The following is a 21,993-nucleotide window of genomic DNA, read 5'->3' as shown; positions in this document are numbered from 1 at the left end:
ACTTTTGCAATTAGTGTGCCACACCCATTCAAAAACATGTAATTTTTGCGCCACACTTGATTGCAAAATTTCTAAATTCATGTAATTGCAAATATTTAGTAAATGCATCAAAAATTGCAGAATACATCTATTTGGTTGCTAATACCGTATTCCAACATTTTTACAGTTTGTACTGAGTGAAATGCAAAAAACGCTGTTTCTTATATATATATTTTCAAACGTTCGTTTGTCCGACTGTCTGATTTGTTAGGCTTTACGTTTACCATTTATGGATGTTTTTTATCCTTATTTTCTTGTAAACAAAAGTTTTGTAAAGAAGCTTAATGATGTCTTTTTTTTAATAAAATTATTCGCTGCACCGCTGCATTCAAAGGGGAAAAAGGGTGCATATAAATAGCCTAAAACCATCTCAATATGATAATATGCTAGCCTAAAATCATTCCATAACCTATGTAAAGCTTTATAAAAAGTAGAACTCAATCAGTTCAGTAGTCATAGAAATCTTAAGCTACATAAAAATACCTTAATACTTTATAGGTTTAGCATGTGTTTTAACCTCCAAATTCTTCAACTTTTTGCAAGTACACATTTGATAAGTTTTTGAAATTAATCTTGGCGGCTATTTGGCTAATCATATTCAGAACAAGGAATACCCAAAAAGAAGCCATTTTTTTCTGCATATTTTTACATGGATTTAGATATAAGTAAATGAAGTATATATGAAGGTTTTGCAATAAAAAAACATTTTGTGTCATTTGAGTTTTGAGGATTGATTATGGAAATTATTAATTGGTAAATTTGCTTCAGAGAAAACAGAATACACCCTCCTAATTTTGTTGAAAGAGGGGTTGGGGTACATTTTTTCTGCGGGTTAACCAAACCCTGTGGACTCTGGAGCCTAAACCTACGGTGCCCTAACTATATTTAACCCAATAAAACCTGACCTAGGGTAAAATACAAACACACCAAAAACTATTCCCAATATATTCCTAATATAATCTAGAATAAGTGGGAGGGGGGTAGAGGTTTCAGTGCTCGACTTGCTTAATTAGGGGAAACCACCATGTGATTTGTTCTTACTTACATGTCTTTATAAATTTTTTACCCACAATTTTTGTTAATTTAATAAAAAAAAGTAGTGAATTAAGCCATTTTGCAACAAAAACTTGTCGCTTAGTACAAAATCATTGGAAAATTGTGTGCATCGTTTTTGTTTATAGACTGATTTTAAAGTTGTATAGACATAAATCGCTTAAAATCGAAATTTGTGACAATTACTGTCTCTTAAAAACATCTTTAAAAGCGAAGCTGCTTAAATGCAGGATATTGTTTAAGGACATACCTACATTTTTAAACTTGATTATAGAGATGCTTTGCTTATAACATTGTACCTTGATGGAAAAATCAGAAAAATAGGATTAATATTCACATAAAGTTTTTTTTAAAAGGGTTAAACATCAACATGTTTAAATGGACGTATGGACTTTCTGGTAAAGATTATAAAGTTGTTATATGGATCATTATGTAAAGTTTAAAATCGATAGGACAATTCTAAATCAACGAAAAGATTCGCTTTTGAAAATATTTATTATTGTAGTTGTTTGATAATTTCAATGTTTGCGAATTTATTAGCACAAAAGTAATGAGTAATCATTTAATTTTATTCAACAAATTTGGTAGTCTTATAGTCTTATTCATTCAAGTATTAACTGAAATATATTTTTGGTTGGGCCTCTATGCTATTTCAGTAAAATGAAGTCAAAAAAATCATTTTGTTTCGCTATTTTATGCATTTTATAGAAAACAGTTAGAAATATAATGTTCAAGTTTGATTTAGCACTGTCCAAAATTTGAAATATACATCCATTGGCTGTATTCATTTATTTCAAGTTAAAAGATCGGACCCTTGATGAGTTCTTAATATAACTGAGGGGGGGTGGGGGGAGATGAAAACGCCAACCATTTCTATTCATACCTAGATGTTTGTAGCATAGAAGAAAAAATGAGGTTAAACAACGAGAGAGGTGGGAGTTATTGCACCCTCCCCTGCCCCTATCAGATCTTTTTAGGGTTATTAACTAACTAGATTTTAGGGTAACCCTACTCTTATTAATAGTTTCACCTATATGATATAGCATCAGTGGCTATTATTTTTAAAGTCTTGGATAATAATTAAAATAATCGTAGGACATGTAAAGTTCCAATGAAAAATTTGAAAAATTTGAACAGGTCTAATCTATAAATAAGTGTGGCCCCTCCCTTTACACAAAACTAAAAATAGTAAGAACATAGTTAACCCCAATGGTCAACGAATAAGAAAATATTATTATAAAACTTTGGGGACTAGTGAAATAAACAGCCTATTGATTCCCTTTCTCTCTCTGCAATTACATACTAAACTGGCATCCATCTAACCTAAGAATTATACTTAACTTCCCCCTCGCTCCCCTCCTCGCCACATCATATTTTGTTTGTTTTTTTATTACTTTAGGTCTAGTTTTATTATGTTATGTTAGGATAGGTTATATTGTGTAATAGGTAGCCCTTCAGTGTTAAGAATCCCCTTGGTGGAAAAAATACCGACCAACTCTTAATTTCAATCTATTTAAAAGCTAAAGGTAGATGGTTTTCAATGCTCGATATGCGTTTTGAGAGAAAGATAGATTCTAGAGCCCTTCAATCTATAACTAATAAAAGCAACCTATTAGCAAATAATAAGAAACAAAAGTGTTATAATCAGATAGTATAAATGTATATACAGACAACTACCTCCCTTCATTTTTCAAAGACCTCTTTCGTCTGCTTCTAAATTATTTTCTGCTGCTTGGCTGTGTTAATATAAGCGACACCATTGGTTGATTTTCAATTACCCAATAGGAAGGTTGCACAAGACGGTTGCGATGCATATGGGGAGATGCAGTTATTTAACCATTTCTCCCTCTAGTGTTTTACTCTAATGTGTTATATATGATCAAAATACAAAATTATTCTTTTTTTTATATAGGAAGATACAGACCTGATCCAAACAATTGTCGTGTGTTCCACCATTGCGATGGAAAGACAGTCAGCCAGGTTGGCATTTGCTCAGGGATCTAAAGGGATAAGACTATGGGCGATAAATTTAAAACCAATAATTTTAATCTACAGAAGGGGTAATTTATTATGTCATCATGGGGGATGTACATCGATTTACCAATGTAATAATTTTTGGTCAGTAAAAAATTCCTTTTTATTTTATTTATTTTATATTTATGTGTCAGAATGACCATCTAAAGTATTAAATCTATATTTAACAATTATTAATAATATGAGAATAAAAATCACCAAACCTTTATCATTCATAATAAAAATAATTACGGTATTGAACCAGATGCAATGGAAGAAATTTTTTGACACTCCAATAAATTCAAAATTGAGGGGTGCGGGTGGGGTTGAGTCAGTTAATTATGAAATAGGGAGGAAAAAAAACCTTTTAAGAATGTAAATATAATTGAAATACCAATTTTAGTAAATTTATAAAACTTATTTTATTTTCAGAGTTGTGGAAATTTGATGTTCAACCCTCGGCGCCAAGTTTGTGACTGGCCAATCAATGTTATGCAGATTCGCCCAGAATGCAGGTGACCAATAGTAGGCTTTATTACATTGTGTGGATCCAATCAATGTCATGCAGATTTGTCCAGAATACAGGTGGCCATTAGTAGGATTTCTTAAATTGTGCGTAATGCACAGGTGACCAATCGCAGGCACTATAGTTTGTGATTAACCAATCACAGCTATAAAGATTCGCTCAGAATTCAGATGACGCACAGTAGGCTTTTTTATGTTGTGATTAGCAAATAAATGTCATGTTCGTTCAAGGCGAAGGTGACCAATCCTAAAATTTCTTAGTTTGTAATTGACCAATAAATGTTATGCAAATTTGCTTAGCGTGTAGATGACCAATCGTAGGCATTCTTAGTTTGTGATTGTGCCAATAATATCATGCATAATCATGAGTGTAGGTGACCAACAGTAGGCTTTTTTATGTTGTGATTGTCAAATAAATGCCTTGTTCGTTCACGTTGCAGGTGATCAATAGTTGGTATTCTTAGTTTGTGATTGGCTAATGAATCTCATGCAGATTTATCCAGTGTTTAGGTGACCAATAGTAAACAATAGTTTGTGACTGGTAGATTCAATAACCGCAATAAAAAGAAATAAAATTATAAAATTAGATAGAAAGTCAAACAGTCAGTTGAAATGAAAAAAAGATAACAGATAAATACACTAAAATGACAAAAAATGGAATGAGCAGTAAAAGAGAAAGACACTAAAAACATTTAAAAAAAATAATTAATCATATGTTCAGGGAAGAAGAGAAACTTGGATATGGAGGAATCAATGACATCTCAAACACTGTTCCAAGGAGAAAGGTATCCAAAATCAAAAGGTTGACAAACATTAATTAAATAGTGGCTCAAAAAATGATCTAATAGCCAAACAAATATTTATGAAGAAAATAAAATTGGTTGTAAACTATTAACACCTTAGAAAAAAATTAATCTTAATTAGTGCCAATGAAACGTAATTAGAAAGCAATCAAATCTTAAAATGACAAAATTAAAGACAGTCCTATAATCAATCATTAAAAGCAGTGGCGTGCACAGGATTTTACCAGGCTGGGGTCGATTTCGACACCCCCTCGAGGATCGGGTGTAAAACAAACAACAAGGTGTTAATTTATAGTAAGGGGGTGGATATATCCACATCTACGCACCTTCTGATTCAAAGTTAAATATTTGCATGTAGGTTTGATATATATATAGAACGATTCTAACTTTCTCAATTTTCAGGCTATGAGAATGTTACGGATCCTACAAACAGATTATGACAGCAGCAACTCTTATAATGATCTGGAGAATAGAGCCACTATCCTACGTTCATCTAAACCTAGAGGATTTACTCAGAAAACTTCACAGTAAGATTTATATTTATGTTTTTTTCTTATTTTGCACGCAATTTTTGTCCTATAAAGCTTTGATTTCCTTGTAATTTTGCCTTCGGCACCTCAGGGCTAAAAAAACTAGTTTTAATCTTATTGTACATTATATATCCGCGGAAAGCTGTTTGTAATACGATGCGAGAAATAACTATTACCTTACATTTTATTTAAAGTACAAAAAAGTAAATTATGATTTAATACACAAATGTACTCTAGTAGCATTAACTCTAATAATGATATAAAACTTTTCTATTAGAAGGAATATGTCAATTAGGCAAGCGGGTGCTTATACAGATGCTATGCATCTAAAATCCTGTATCAAAACAAGAAACGGTGTATAGTGTTCAATAAAAAATAACATCATACAATACAAATGACCAATGATAGGCCAGTATTCAATTTACCATTGGTCAATTACAATGTATACTGGCCTATCATTGGTCATTTGTATTGTATGACATCATTTATTGGACACTATACGCTGTTTCTCAAAACAAGTCTAATTTTTAGATCTTCCAGAACCTCAACGTTAAATGGACTGCCTCCCAATATTGAGCAGGCTATCCTGGCGGTCAACAACCATCTGGAGGAAACTGATCTTGTCAAACCTGATCCAGGTACAAGAAAATATAATTATACGTATGGGGAGAAAGTCGCTCATAAATCAGACACATATCGTCATAAAAATGAGGAAGATGAGAGGAGAAGCGTGAAAGAAAACCCCTAAAATAGAGATGGATAATCCTTCATTTTTATGACGTCACGTGTCTGATTTTTGAGCGATTTTCTCCCTGTACAATAATACTTTCACTCATACTTATAAATGAACCACCGAAACTCCACCCCCCCCCCCCACAATTAAATGTTGTAAAGAAAATATATTTATTTCTTTACACATAGGGTGGACTTTGACCCTATTCCTACAGGGTAGTGGTGCAATCTTTGCTGGGTTATTCAAACTATTGCTTAAGTATTGTTTGTAGATACAATAAAATTAAAAATAATTCAATTTCAATTGTGAAAAACATTTATAAAATCTGTTTTAGGTGTGTGCACAATTTTGCAAATTAATGTTTAATTTACAAAATTACTTTGTCTCTTTTAAAACAATAAGTTTTCTTTCTCTTCTGTTTTCTGATTAAAATTTTGCTCATATAATTTCAAGAAGCTTTACTAAAGTTTTTTTTTAAAGATTCAGATGTTCCTTTGGTAAGACCAGCTTCAACCTTTCCACTAGTTGAGGAAACTACTAAGATGTCTACTGTGAATGACCAATCCAGGTATAATATTGTCAGGGATCTAAAGAGTTAAGACAATGGCCGATAAATTAATAATGTACATCCCTAATAATGATACACAAAATTATCCCTTCTGTACATTAAAATTAGTGGTTAAAACACGTGAACACTCAAATCAATTAACCAACAAATCAAAGTTCACTCAAGTCCCCAAAGTTGTTTACCCAGCTCATTGTCCTCTCTCTCTCTCTAAATATTGTAAATTCTTATATCTTTATATATTATCTTTGTGTGTGTGTGTAGCTTAAGATCACTGATATAGTCCTCCTTTATTGCAAAGATTCTCATATGTGCATGGAAGGTTAGCTATTAACACCCTCCCAAGGTATTTTGCGCTTAGAAAAATACCTCCTCCCCTAAAAGTTTCTTTTAAAAGCTAAAATTAATAAGAATGGAGGGTCAAATCCCCCTTCCCCCCCCCCCCCCCAACCCCCACCCTCTCTCACTCAATTGGCCCTAGAGGCTTCTAGAGGCATACCTGTTTATCGTGAATGTTTTAGAAAATAGAGCATAGATAGACAAAATCGGGGATAGAAATTTGAAAAAAAAATACTAGGGTAACGTCAAGAAGGGCTGACTGAGATAACATTTAACATAATTTCTTTTATTGAAAATCAAACATTGACGAAAAGTAAATTCAGAAATTACTAATTTAAGAGAGGTGACGCATCTAAATAATGTTTTCTTTTAGAAGAGGATTTTTACCTACACCGAAGGAGGTTGCTAAGAGCAGTGAATTTTCCACAGCCCTTTCTTCTGCTATAAGGTTATTTTTATAGCGATGCTTTTCTATAATTATGGTTGGTCCGTTCGTAACGGTTAAAATTGTTCTAACGATTTCAAACTATGTATTTCAAAATTTGGATGTTAAAATTATCCGATTAATTTGATTTTGGGAATACAAATTCCTAATACAACAAGGTACAATGTTATAAGCAAAGTTTTGTTTAGACTTATGCATTAATATTCTGCTTATTCAGTTCTGACACTCTACAAGAGTCAATGTTCGATGTCCTTCTATTTAGCTTCGCTCTCATGGATGTTGTCATCCTTGTTTTAATAAATGTTAAAAACATGAATTGATTTGCTTCAATTGATATACATATATTAGGCGGATATTGTGAGAGATTCTAGTATACCCTGATAAAATGTTTCTCCAGCTGACTAAAATACCGATAATCCCCATTTAACTTTACTTCATCAACTCCCCTGATCATGGAGAAAAGTATTGACAACAAAATTCCCCTGTCACAATATCCACGTATGCTATATCCATTTATGCCTCCAAAGTTTAAATATTATGATCTTGCTTACTGGGATTGATTTCAATAAAAAGACAAACTTTTTTTTTCTGAATTAATTAAATAGTTAGCTATTGTTTTATGAATAATTTCTATATCTGTATTAAATATGGGCGTTATCCTCTTAGGATTTCTTTTCAATTTTGAAAATTTTATACCATCTCCTCGATAATTTTTAAAAAATTATGTTATGTTATGTTGGGTAATATGGCTAGGGGCCCGCAGCTAGGCAGGCCAGGGACCGAGCGCTACGTCCATTGGCATAGCTTTGTTTAAAATTGAAATAAAATCTTTGGAGGATTTTACTGAAATGTTTGTTTATTATAGAGCCAGAATACAGTCCCAGCTATTGAGTGCTTTTAAAACTAATCCAACTTCTATTGAGGTAATATAACTCAGCTTATACAAACAACGAAATTAATTAGAAAAAATCACGAAACCTATACATGATTTTCAGCTGTCGTTGGTGGGCAACATATAGTAGAATTGACGACATTATTTTCTGTCTCAAAATATTATTTTAGAACTATTTCGCTAGTTGGCTATACCTTAATCATAGTATAACCTTAAAAATATAGTGGCTGTTACACCAAAATAATAAAGATAACCTATAGACATACTATCTAAATCAGCCAATAGAAAATTACTAAAGGTAAATTCAAGACATCTCATTGGTTACAACATTTTACAGATCTTGGCATGATTTTTTTGTTTTGTTCCTATTATGAGTCAGCTATAAATTGTCGCATGTCATAGGAAAAAGCTTTTCTTGGGTTATTTCATGTAAAAATTTCTTCCCTTGTTTAATGTGAAGCAAATGACAAATCATATAATAAGTTATTTGTTAGCTTTCTAAAAATTATATTATAAAATTTTTTTGATTATATCACCCATATCTCGTATATAACACTAAGTAAACACAGGTTTTTGTCTGCAAAATCCCTTTTTAAGTTTTATGACCATCTAGATATACTATGTCTATTACCAAAACTTATCTGGAAATTGATGTTTTTTCAGAATCGTCCTCGAAAAAAGCTAACAATCAACGAATTTTCAATTGAAACAGCACCAGCAAGTGCCCCATTGTTGTCCCAAGTACCTGAACAGAAGACCAGTTTCAAAGCCTCAACCACACCACAGCCCACAATTGTCCACCATTCCTTTCCATCATTTGCACCTGCTACCCCTTCCCCTTTGAAACCTTCAGGTACTCTGCCCTTCCCTCCTGCCTCCCCAACCTCAGCCCCAGCTCCTGCAACCTTTTTTGCCCCCTTTAACCACCCACTGAACACTGTATCCCCTAAACCAGTTCTGTTACCAGCTCCTGCCCCATTTGTTCACCAGGGCACAGTTAGAGTTCAGCACACAAATTTGGGACCATTGTTTTCTATTCCAACTGTGAAAGGTAATTATGTAATGTAAACCTTGAATAATTTTAAGCAAACATATCATGAAAATAAATTACATTAATAAAGAACTTTCTGGCTGTCATTAAATGTTTAGTTTTGTTTTATTTAAACTGTACCTTTTCCATACAATTGTCAAAGCCTAAAAGAAAGCAAATAAATTTAACTATGTGACCTTATAAGAGTACTTAATCGATATAATTGACTTGTGAAGTTTACTTTTTGAGTTCAAACTTGACAATTTAATTAAGTATTAATATGATTGGTTTAAGTCTATTTTTAGCTGTCAAATTCAATATTTGATAGTTGTTTTTTTTCAATATAATAACACTAAGTCAATTGGTTTGAAAAATGAAAATATAATTTGTGTAGCTACTGACACCCCTACAGCTTTGCCTGTCCATATCAAGATTGCTGATGACCCACTGGATAACCAGGAGGCTTCAGATGAACTTGATGATATCAATAATGAACTTGAAAATGAAGTTGATAACAACATTTCAGGTATTGAAAATTTGTTTACTATTTGTTAAATCATATTTACTTCTATCTAACCTTAAACCTATTTGGAAATCATTACACAAAGACAAAACTCTAAAATTCTTTAATTGTAGAAATTTAAAATTTTAGTGAATAGATTTCAGTTTTGAAAAGATAACAAAATTGGACACACCCAGTTAAATATAAGACAAATTGACAAAAATTTATTTTGATAAATCATAATTTTACTTTTTGTGCCATATTGTTTTGAATAAATAAGAATAATGTGAATATGAACCTAAATTAATGTCCAATTTTATGGGTAACATTTGCTTCTAGCGACACCATAAAGTTCCAGAATGCTGTCAAAGATACTGAGGACAGATAAGCCCAACCATAAACCCAGAGCACTTCCTAGGTCAACCAAGAGGTTAAACCAATCATAAGCGTGCACATATGTAAACACAGTTACCTCATCCTTAAGCATTAATCTGATATTAGCATAGTCCAGACGTCTTGGAATGTGTCTTTTGAGATTATAATCTAGTTGCATGTTCTGACACGGGGGTAAGCATTCCTTGAACATATCCAACTCATACCCTGTGACTAGGTTGACAAACTCATTTTCAATCTCTTGCAGAATCTCAACATCATTGATTACTTTGTGCATATCAGCATCACAGACATTGTTCAGATCATTTGAAAACCAAGGTGGCAGGCATCCAAACCATAATAGAAACTTTTCCTGCAACATATTTTCAATACATTCTCCATATCTTGATCCAGTTCTTTCATAATTGACACAAGTAATACCATCATTAACACTTGAGTCATAAACTCTCAGTTCAACTTCATAGATAAACTCCTCAAAAAATCCATCACCGGAAGGACCAAACTTGAATGTTCCATATTTCATACTTGAAATTCTGATGTTGTTTTCTAAAGCAGGATCTACAAGGAAAATGTTGGTTTCTTTTGTAGAGTTTGCCCAGATAATACCTGTGGTTTTTCCTACTTTAGTACAGAACCCAAATGGTGGAATAAAGATCTTTTGAACAGAAGTAGGTTGCCAGTTATCATTTTTATTTTGTTGGGAATTTAAAACCGTGTGATCATTGTCAAAATTGAATATCATATTTTGTAAGCCAACAAATGTTTGGTTTTTAAACTTCCCTTTCCAAGTAAAGTTGTTAGATTTGTGCAATTTTCCAACTAGAACTTGCCAGAGATAATAATATCCATATTTTCTAGCCATTACATAATCAAACTCAGAGTCCTGGCAGATGTACATAAGGGGTATTTTTATTTTGTTTTTGTCTAAAGATAGAATAGAACTCTGTTGAACCATTGGATGATCATAATATTTCTTAAAAGAGTTTTGCATTTGATAAACAAACACTCCTACTGCAAAAAATTGAAACACGCTTCTGAGAGTTAACAAATCTTTCATTTTTATAATATATCAATGCAGTTTAGTAATTAATTAAGGTAGTTTTAGTCTGAGTATTAAGTAATGACTAAATAGAAATAACATTGGTTTTCAATAATACTTGTATGCATACATTAGTTAGCAAACACTTAAAATTCCCTTTCACTGTGACTCTAATTCATATTAATGTGTTATTAACATCAGGAATAATGGAACAAATTTTCCACCAATAGAAATATTTTCAAACATAAATTGCATATAAAAGCTTTCTTTCTTAAATAGAATAATGATTATTTTTAATGGAAAAGAAAAAAACATACCATTACCTATGCCAAAACATTCTCAGTTTATTAAAATAATTTACATTTTATTTTGACATAACCTAGGATCAGGAGGCACAACCTCATTCCAAAAGTTGCCTCACTTTTACCAGCATATCGAATAAAATTAGTGAAATACTTTGTAATATTCGTATTAATATTTGTAAAAATAAAGGTTTCCCATATCAAAAAACTTTAATTACCAATTATAATAATTTTCAATCTGGGATATCTGAACAGATCATGAAAAGTTAAAAAGATTTTCAGCTGTTATATCCTTACACTTACAAATTTTTTAATGGTAAGTCAAATAGGCAAATTTCTGAGTTATTGGTCAGCTCATAATGTGGACTATATCATTTTTTCTTTCTATCAAACCTTGTATTAATTCTTAGGACTGAGTCTGCTGAATTCTAGAATTAAAGAAAACCTTGATGAGCAAGAGTTGCCTGAAGAAATTGATTCTCAAAACACATGTGAGTAAAATATAAATAAGGTTAAGTGAAAAGGATACTCAAAAAAGGGAAAGCATTAAAAGGAAAAACAGATAGAACAAAACCATGAGAAACAAAGTCAATAGGCTTATGAAAAAAAATTCATTGTTAAAAAAGTTAGTGAAGACAATTATAAAGTTGCAGCATATTAGATTAAAAATACAAAAAAACATAATTAGCCTAGAGTGTCTATCAAAGAAATTTAAATGTAGCTTGAAAATATTTAATTTATTTTATTTAGTAATTAAACCAATCAGAAGGAAAATCATAAGAAAAATCAGGGTTGATCCAAATGACAACAGGTAAACACTTTCTTCAGGTCTACTGCAGATCTCAGTAAAAAGTTCTTGGTAACGATTATCCCAAAAAACGTATCTATTTTAAAGGCTACTAGATGCCAAATGGCTGATCATACATGTCAGCCCGCCTCTCCATAAATAGGTCTAAAAATATTCTGAAATAACCGATTGATCTAATTTTTGGTATATTGATTCCAGGGACAATAAAGTATAATGTTTTAAGCGAAGCAACTCTATAATCAAGTCCTAAAAATGTAAGTATGTCCATAAACATTATCCTGTATCAAGTAGTTTTTCAACAAATTTACTTACAATTTTGCTTTGACTTTTATACATTTGAATTCTGATTATTCAGTTTTGACACTATACAAGTGTTAATGTCCGTTTGTCCTACTGTTTCAGTGCTTCGTTTTTATGAATGTTGTCATCCTTGTTTATTAATGACTACCCAGATTATTTGTAGGCATTCTTTTGTGGGTTAAAATTCTGTGTGAGCAAAATCTACAAGTTTCCCCGTTTGGCCATTAGCAGACTTTAAAGGTTCATAGATTTTCGGAGATATTCGTTACCAGGAACATTTTACCGTGAAATACACTTGACCCCTTTTTTCTTAAATTTTATGGCTTACTTGTTGGTTTGTTAGTTAATTATGCATATGGACTATTGTGTACACGATGTAGTAGAATGTGAACTTATACATTTTCAAGATTCTTGAAGGATTAAACAATAAATTTTAACTTAATATGCACCTAAAATTTTGACAAACCAAATTTACCCTGTAAAGTTTAAATTTAAAATCATGTGTTAAAAAGCATATAAAGATAATATATAGATACCCAAAATTTTGAAGCCAACGAATAGAAGAAGGTCCATAACAATTTATAATTAAATGTCCCCAAACTTCCCTGACAAAAATTACATTTAATTTTATGTAATCAAAAATATAAAAAAATGCAATACGCATTAATGATAATCAAAATTGGTTTTTCCCTCTATTGCCAAAGTACTTTAAAAGATTGGGATAGAAAATGAGAAAATAGGTGCCAAACCTCCAAAAGAAGTTTATTTTTAGAGAAAGACCTGGAGCTCTCAGAAGAAAGTTTATTGTTGGAGATCAAACCAAACTTGGAGGTAATCCTTTAAATAATGTAACAGGATGTTTGTCTTTTTGTCTATCTGTCTGTCTGTTTGTACCGAAGAATCTCGCTAACCGGTGAACCCATATAGTTTTTCTTTACAGTGAAGCTTCTCCTTAAAAGTTTTATAGCTGTTTTGGAGAAGGGTACCACCACCCTCCCAAGAGAAATCACCAAAAATAAAATAAGTAGATATTTTTTGTAAACAACTGATCTTAACATAGATTGAAAAGAAAACACTTTATGTGCCCCTTTAGGCCTCTAGGAGGCTTAGCTGCTTCTATATATTATACTAGCTGCCAACTAGAGGCTCAGTAATTGAGAGGGTAGGGAATGGCTGAATTTTGGCCTAAAACCATTTAATTTAAATCTAAAAATAGCCGGAACCTATTGAAAAAAAACTTACTACTTTATAGAATAGGATATGATCTTAATTATTAATCAAACTTTTTTATTATACTCCTGTCTTTCTCTAAAAAAATAATATGCTTTAAAAGGTACACATATAATATCGATTTCCTGGGCGTATATTAACTTTTTTCATACTTAAATTGATTAAAATTTTGTATAGCTTTGTTAATAATTTAAATCATTATCGTGAAAATGCATTTTATGTTTATTAATTACTTGTGGCTACGCCGCTAGATGCCTAGACGGAATGTAGAGTGGGGTAAAGGTCGATTCTACACTTTCAGAAAACAAATGTGTTTGGAGTCTTTTTTCTAATAAGCTATTTCTCTTGGGAGGTTAGAGGTATCTTTCCAGAAAATTAAAAACCTCTCCTTGACCTATCAGTGTACAGGACAACCATATCAGTCCAAGTGAAAGCGGAAACCTGTACTATAGACAATTGAAGCTCTTTATAGCGCCTATAATATAGAGGATAAATTAAAAAAAAACTTTTTGCCTAAAAAAAACCAAATGACATTAAATTAGAATTATGGACTATTCTAATATTAAGTCAATCAGGATACTTAAATAAAATCTTTTTGAATTTATCCCATTTTTATAGGCACTATAAAGAGCGTTTAAACAAATCAACTGGCATTAAAATAATGATAAAGACTCATACATAATCGACAATTTGCCTCAAGTTATGTACTAATGTTTTGTATAGATCGCCGACTGCAGCTATTGAACCCCAACCGTCGCCGACCATTTGGAGCTGGCAACAGACAACGACCTTATGATGGAATTATCATCAATGAGAAAGAGAATCCTATAATTATTCGAGAATCTGCCCCAATTGCACCAAGGTAAATATAATTAAGATGATTACTTTGAATAGTACCACAATTTGTAGTTTAGACTTCAACCTATAAAAAGTCATCATTAAGCCTTACTCCCGGGTGGTGAGTTCATTCAGGTAGGAAGGGACATTGGACTGTTTATTGCACTAGTCCCCAAATTTTTTTTATAATGTTTTTCTATTCGTTCTCACAACAACTTTGGAGACTTGTATTTAATTTTAATTTGTTGGTTCAATTATTGGGTGTCCTAATGTTTCAACCACAAATAATTGTAATCTACATAAGGAGTAATTTTGTGTATCATCATTGGGGATGTACATCAATTTATCGGCCATTGTCTTATTTTGTTTGTCCATTAAGATCTCGTTTACCACTGAACCGACTGATTTCACCATTTTAGAAAAGCTTCACATATATCTCAGGATCGTCCTATGCTATTTAATTCACAAATTGAGGTCTTTTGATAGTCTAGGCTATTTTTCCCCGTACCTCCCTTATATGGCCTCTGGAAGCTTGGACCAGAGGTGCTAAAAATTTTAATTAATTTTGAATTCTGATTTAATTTAGTCTTGCTGTATCCAACAGTGTTGACCTTGAGGAACCCCAAGAATCTACCAACAACCTCTTGGCACAGATCCCCACAGGGCTCACCCTGCAGCAGTCAATTCAGAACAATCTATTTTTATCTAATGAAGAGAATCAAAGTGGCCAAAATAGAGGTAAATTAACTTTTTTATTCTCATATGTGGGGCAGGGTGTTTGTTCAGTAACATTTTTTTTTAATTGGTCATAATTGGAGCTGTTATAGAAACTTTTACAGTTATGGATTCAATTTTGATTCATATCCACTGGATTGAGTCCGGTTATGAACCATTTATTATAATAAACAGTTTTCCACGCAAAATAGAAAAAAAATATTACAGGGTTAAATTAATCTCTGTTTTTTTGGCATGGGACTTTGGCTCCCTGGGGCGAACAAAACCTGTTATAATTCTATCATTTATCAATTAATAAACCGCGGAAAACTGTTTTTAATGCAAGGTGATACATAATTAATTATTCTTAATATGCATATTTTTAAAATTGTATGATTTCTAGTACGACCACAGGTTTCAAGACTAAACGAAGAAAGAGAAAAACAAGGTACAGAAAATTTTTAAAAAGTTTTTCTGTATTTTCATTTCTTTATAATAGTTATTTCTCGCATCGTATTATAAACAGCTTTCCGCGGATATAGAATGTACAATTATGAGATTAAACCAGTTTAGCCCCGATGTGCCGGAGGCACCGGCTAAAAAAACTTGTTTTAATCTTATGATTGTACATTTTTATATTCGTAGAAAGCTGGATATAATACGATGCTAGACATAGTTTTTTTCGTATGGATGAGAACCGGTTCCTATCCACCGGATTCGAATGAATACGAGAAAAATCTTTATAATTTCTCAATACATTTTTTCCCGGCTAAATGCACCTGATAGCAATTAATTTTATTCGAAAAAAATCACAAAACCTTACCATGATTTTTAGCAAATTTGTGGGCAATGCTTAGTAGTAATGATGACCATTTTCTGCCTTTCAAATATTATTTTAGATTTATTTTGCTTCTTGTCTATACCTTATTTCTGGGCTAAATGCATTAATGCTATTTTCTAATGTTTAATACTGTAAGTAACTGTCTATTTGTCAAAATAGTAGGATATATATAAGTAATATGATGTATGTGTGTCTATCTTAATGAAACTGAACCTAGATTCGATATATGCCTTTTTAAAGGATATTTAGGTTTTATATTATATTATGGTTTTAAACATATTATAAATTGCTTTCTAGATGTTGTTAGAGGTGAAAACAGAAGGCCTGGACCAACCGCTTTCAATAACCTTGGCAAGTTTTTATTCTTGTAAAATAAACAAAGCTTGTCTACATTTTTGTGTATGTGTATGCATGGCTCTGACCTTCAATTTAGACTTGTTAGAAACACCTTATTGTCTTAAAAATGTAATAGTTATTTCTCGCATCGCTAAAAAAACTGGTTTCAATCTTATGATTGTACATTTTTATATTCGTAGAAAGCTGGATATAATACGATGCTAACCATAGATTTTTCGTATGGATGAGAACCGGTTCCTATCCACCGGATTCGAATGAATACGAGAAAAAAATTCCTGTAACAATTTGGCATATTCAGGAATGCCTTCTCGATTTATGAATAATCAGTGGCTTTGCCCCTAGCATCAAGGGGTTTCTATTCAAATATCAGGAAAATACGATAAAACCTTTTCAATACTTAAATCTTAAAATTGAATAGCCTAAAACCATCTCGGGGCATATATGAAGCTTCCATTAAAAAGTTAACCCAATCGGTTATTTAAATCTTAAGCTTCAGACAAAAAATAACCTTACAACTTTATATAAAAGGATACTTGAAAATTCGTCGAAGCGCCATAAATATCACTGCTTTCCATTACCGTGCTGCATAGTGTTGCCTAAATCAAGAAATGTGGCCCACAGGGCTGTTTTAACTAATTTTAGTGTTGTAAAAACTGTTTCTAGATGTTCGTGGTGGCGCCCCTTGGCCCTTTGGCAATGAAAACTTCTGGGGAACAAACAACAATATTGTGAATGATGCCCAGGTATAAATGAAGGATTCCTGCAGCAGTTAAGCAAATTTCAAATATGAAAAGAGATCCTTAAGATTTTAGACCAATTTTGTATTTAAAGTAAAAACAACTTCAGATTTTTTGTATGAAGAAAGCCAAACATAATTTTGATAATTATTACACTCTCAATCTTCTAAATAAGGGGAGGGGGTAAAAGGGTGATTCTACCCCCCATAATAAATGAATTTGGAGGTTCAAAATTTTGAAGTTTGAATTCCCCCCCCCCCCCACAAAGAAAAATTCAAACAGCTTGCACGTCCTTGCCTATATGATACAAAGATTACCCCCTCCCAAAAAATCTTTTTTGTGAATTTTGTATGATACAGGCATTCTTTAATACAAAAAAGTAAGGGATAATAAAGTAACCATCCTAATATTTTCTAAATGATTTTCTGCCATTGGCCTATCTATGTTTTTGTCTCTTTTTGTTTAGAATATAGTTTTTAAATTTCTAATCTACTTTTATTATAAATTTTAAATCTATATGTTTTATTATTTTCTTTGTAGATGACAATTACAAAATGATAATTGAACTATACAATACTAGAAATTAATTTTGTTAAAGGAATCAAAAGAAGAGGTAGTTGTCGTTTCAACAGAACGATCCAGATTTGGTTACAACAGACCTTTAATTGCTGCTAGCTCAAGTATTTTTTTTTTGCAACGAAGCTACTCTATTATTCACTTTGTCCGTCTGTCTATACGGCTAAAGGGAAACGTGATTTTCTCGGCTCATACGTAAGACAGAAAGCTGAAATTTTTGTGAAGATTTCTACGCGCATCTAGTCTGTACATTGGTTTGTCCGTTGGTCTGTCAGTTAAGCTTTGAGAATCATTTCATCTTTTAGGGGAAAACATAATTTTATCTTGGCATATATTAAACCTAAACAGCTTGATAAATAATATATAGCCTATTTTTTAGCAGAAATGTCTAGATCTTTGGTTATATTATGGGACGGGACAAAGTGTCTCAAAAATCATCCATGTGACGTCATAAAAATAAGGGATTATCCATATCTTTTTTAGGGGTTTTCTTTCCCACCATCTCCCTTATTTTATGACGTTACATGGCACATTTTTGAGACATTTTGTCTCACTACATATATCATATTTTGAAGCACTTATTTCCCAAATAAAATATGACGTCATACATTGGTAAATTAAAATGTACACTGGCCATTTGTATTGTATGACGTCATCTTTTATTAGGCACTATAAGTTGCTTCTTATATTATAATTTTCTTTTTCAGATGGCAGATCTAATGGAAGACGACTTTTAGATGATCAGTATTGGAGAAGAGATGCTAATGGCCAATTTAAGGTTGAAAGAACAAGAGGTGTGTAACTAGTATCCACCTAGCCACTTCAAATTGAACTAAAGATTTAAAATATCTTCATATGTTGCTGTAATTGTTGCTAAGCTGTTACATAAACCATTAAATGCTTTAGGGTCGTCTTCTCTTTTCCTTTATAGAGTAGATTTGAGCTTTTTATATTTTTTCAGGCCTGCGTTATTGTTAATGTAGTACGTATATTCTAGTGGCTACGACTTTATTTAGTTTTAGAAAGAAAAAAATCAAAAATAAATTTTGGGGTTAAGGGATTTTTCTATGGAAGTACCATCCGAAGAAATAGTTATAAACCTTCACAAAACATTCCAAATATTCACTGTAAAGTAAAACCAGTCAAGCAGCTGGTGAGATCTAAAGCTACAGACACTCACATAGGCATCCTGTTACTTTTACATTATTGTTTAGGAAACAACCCCGCAGAAGAAGAACAAACGGAAAGGAGAAGAGTTTACTTTGATTATAATCAAATTCAGAGGCCAAACATATTCACAAACAAGGAGGAAAGAGCAACAAGTTTATATGATATCTGAGAATCTAAACCAAATTTATTTGCTAAGTTAAGCCAAAAAACTGCATCACTAAGTATCAAAAGACTATCAGCTAAGCTACGCCCCTAGCATCTAGGTGTTCTTTATTCGAAAGAGTAGGGAACGCAGAAAAATAACCTAAAATTCAATCAAAAGATTTGAATATAATTTCAAAACAGCCAAATCATCACGTCAGTTATGTGAGGCTCTCAGAAAATTAAGTTTTACTCAATCGGTTCAGTAGTTATCGAAATCTTAAGCTTCAGACAAAAAAACTTAACTTTATATAATAGGCTGTTTTTATATGATGTTTTATTGATGCCATTTTTAATATTCTTTACATTAATATGATAACAGCAAATAGGTTTGGTAGAACTTTTTTTTATGAAAAATCATTATGGTTGCTCTTAAAAGGAGGAAACATCTAATGATATCTTTGCTAATGACGAGTCTACCGAACAAGACAATGATGATCTTAATGAAACTGTGGAAGAAACATCTAACATTCTTCAAAGGATTCCAGTTCAACAATTTTCTGACGGTCAGTTAATTCATTTAAAGTTTCTATTCAAACTGGTTTTACTTAAACGTTCTCAACTCGTTGGATTAAAAAGTTGGGTACTTTTCAAAAATCTTGATTCATCTTGAGTTATGCTATAAGTTTCTAAACGTTTAAACCAATAATTTTAATTTACAGAAGAAGTAATTTTTGTTTCATTATTAGAGATTTATAAATTTTTTGTCCATTGTCTTATCCCTTTTATACCTGACTTTATATAGTCAAACTTTTGTTTGGAATTGGGTCGATTTTGGAATTTCACATTAGTAGATGTTGGCAAGGGTTACTGGGCCAATATAAAACCCTGTGAAACTCGAAAGAGGTTTTTTAATCAAAAAACAACGGGCGCGCGGGGGGTATAAAATGTGCCCACCCCTTTATAAAACCAAAATTGAAATTCCTTCAAGCACAGGCATGTTGCATATCAAAATGACAGCATTGAAATGCTGATTACAGATCTGAAAATCGTTTTGAAAAATATTGATTCAGTCTGAAATGATTTTTAAATAACCTACCAAAATGAACAATCTTGACTAAATCAGCTTATTTAGGTACTTCTTGAGATCTTATTCGAACTAGGAGCAATATTTTTCAAAACGGTTTTCAGATTCGTAATCAGCATTTTAATGCGGTCATTTTGATATGCAACATGCCTGTGTTTGAAAGAATTTCAATTTTTGTTTTTATAAGGGGGTGGGCACTTTTTATACCCCCCGCGCGCCGGCAGCCATAAGAGCCAAGTCACTTTTGAAACTTGAATGGGGCTTATCATACATATATATGACTTCCGCAACTTATGATAACAGTAAAATCTAAAAAAAGGGGGAAATGGGCCCACCCTAATAATAACTGTTAAAGTTTCCGAGTTAACATTGGGTCATTTCTCATCCCCCACCCACCTGTCACCTCTTGTGTTGTTTGAATATAAAAAAATATCAATAAAATATTTTCCTAGAAAATGCGGTAGATGAAAATACAATTGATTCTCAAGATGAACAGGTACACAAGTAATTTGTTTTTGGGTGTGCTACAGTCTTCTCATATGAATAAAAGAAGGTGTCCTAACTTTTTTGAGTTTTTTTAGTAAGTAATAGATGTAAAATGATCCATAGAATTTAGATGTGTAATCCTTTTTTTTTGTAGACCTCTTATTTTTGAAGTAATATAAGTTTTTTAAAAAAATATGTTGGTCTTAAGGTACTAAAACGCAACAAAAAAAGAAGAAAATTGCCATTATGAACAAAAATCTATTTTGTTGAACCCCGTTTGATCAAAACTTTGAACTTTTGGAGCTCGTCACTAATGAATTAAAAAAAAATAACAAAAGTTATGACACGTTCTTTAAGAAATAAAGTATATTTTTTTTGGTATTGGCTAGTGTTTTCATATATAAAATTGAAATAAGTTAGATAGATGAAATCCGTATACATAAATCATGATTTTATGGATATAAATGAAAACATAAAAGATTTTGGTATACATTATATATTTTTAGACAACCCCCAAATCTGAAGAAGAAGATTTGGAAGATGGAAAGTGGGAGAGAAGAGTTTCATCGAGTAGCTCCGTCTCTTCCAGTGTCAGAGTTGTTAGCAGCTCTGATTATGAGGTAGAAAAAAACTGCAGTTCACGGTCAAATATTGCTGGTAACGAATATCTCCAAACATATATGAATTTCAAAGGCTGACGGAAAACATATCATACCCGCACACCGTTTTAAGCGACATAAGAAGGCATACAAATAATCTTGAATACCCAAGAATAGTGCACAGGGAAAGGGGTGAATTTGTCCATTATCATTGGAGTTGTACACCAATTTATTTTGTATTGTCTTATCCATGCATATGACTCAATTGTCGAATTTTAATTTAGGTTTCTGAATGTTCCATTTTGTATGTTGCATGTATCAAGAGAAGCACTACCATTAAAGAAAGGTGACACAAAATTATTTATTTATCGCAGTAAAGTTATAGTAGGTATAGTGCAATTATATTTCCAATATGGCAGCCAACATAAATTGTTTTCTTTTTTAGTAGCGAATCTACTACAAATTTGTTTTGGCCTGTCTGTCTGTAATGTTTGACGTGTAAAGACATAAGGATGTTTTTGTATAAATAATCTTTCTTTTTCTTTTTTTGCCTATATTATTTTCTTGTTCTTTTTTCACTTTCTTTTTGTTTTTTTTCTTGAATACTCTTATTTAATGACCGTAATTTTTGCTGATAACATCAGCTTCGCTACTAATGGAAAATTACTCATAGCTACGTCAAATTGTTATTAAAAATCTATGAAAACATTAAGCTAATGTTTTTTGTTAGTAGTGGAAACATTAACACTTTTACTACAAGCACTAGAAAGTTTTGGTGATTCCCATGAAAATTAGGTTTTCAATGTTAACATGTTTTTAAATTTTTTTAAAAGATTTTTTTACAATGATTCCATTATCATTTTTAAATGTTTTCCTATTTTTTTTTGAATCTTCAAAAACACTGAAG

At 31.9% G+C, this 21,993-nt stretch overlaps 1 protein-coding gene across 1 annotated transcript in view; it reads left to right on the top strand.

The window, feature by feature from the left end:
* LOC145304147 (uncharacterized) overlaps positions 1–21,993 on the top strand; it is a 41,316-nt gene that overhangs the window by 17,824 nt on the left and 1,499 nt on the right. The window contains exons 3-27 of the mRNA XM_080145908.1: positions 3,005–3,072; positions 3,538–3,620; positions 4,352–4,415; positions 4,836–4,960; positions 5,495–5,601; positions 6,177–6,264; positions 6,974–7,048; positions 7,911–7,968; positions 8,601–8,988; positions 9,362–9,493; positions 11,614–11,694; positions 11,954–12,014; positions 13,084–13,142; positions 14,265–14,403; positions 14,965–15,116; positions 15,496–15,540; positions 16,231–16,284; positions 16,954–17,033; positions 17,626–17,707; positions 18,311–18,397; positions 18,818–18,914; positions 19,356–19,480; positions 20,454–20,497; positions 20,994–21,107; positions 21,371–21,432. Of these exons, the coding sequence (XP_080002034.1) occupies positions 3,005–3,072; positions 3,538–3,620; positions 4,352–4,415; positions 4,836–4,960; positions 5,495–5,601; positions 6,177–6,264; positions 6,974–7,048; positions 7,911–7,968; positions 8,601–8,988; positions 9,362–9,493; positions 11,614–11,694; positions 11,954–12,014; positions 13,084–13,142; positions 14,265–14,403; positions 14,965–15,116; positions 15,496–15,540; positions 16,231–16,284; positions 16,954–17,033; positions 17,626–17,707; positions 18,311–18,397; positions 18,818–18,914; positions 19,356–19,480; positions 20,454–20,497; positions 20,994–21,107; positions 21,371–21,432 (2,470 nt within the window). The remainder of the gene's footprint in view (positions 1–3,004; positions 3,073–3,537; positions 3,621–4,351; positions 4,416–4,835; positions 4,961–5,494; positions 5,602–6,176; positions 6,265–6,973; positions 7,049–7,910; positions 7,969–8,600; positions 8,989–9,361; positions 9,494–11,613; positions 11,695–11,953; positions 12,015–13,083; positions 13,143–14,264; positions 14,404–14,964; positions 15,117–15,495; positions 15,541–16,230; positions 16,285–16,953; positions 17,034–17,625; positions 17,708–18,310; positions 18,398–18,817; positions 18,915–19,355; positions 19,481–20,453; positions 20,498–20,993; positions 21,108–21,370; positions 21,433–21,993) is intronic.

This window comes from Acartia tonsa, chromosome 13 (genome assembly GCF_053477335.1).
Source record: "Acartia tonsa isolate MP-2025a chromosome 13, ASM5347733v1, whole genome shotgun sequence".
NCBI classification, from domain to species: domain Eukaryota; kingdom Metazoa; phylum Arthropoda; class Copepoda; order Calanoida; family Acartiidae; genus Acartia; species Acartia tonsa.
The sequence above is the reverse complement of the archived record's forward strand: the minus strand, read 5'-3'. Positions and strand labels throughout refer to the sequence as shown.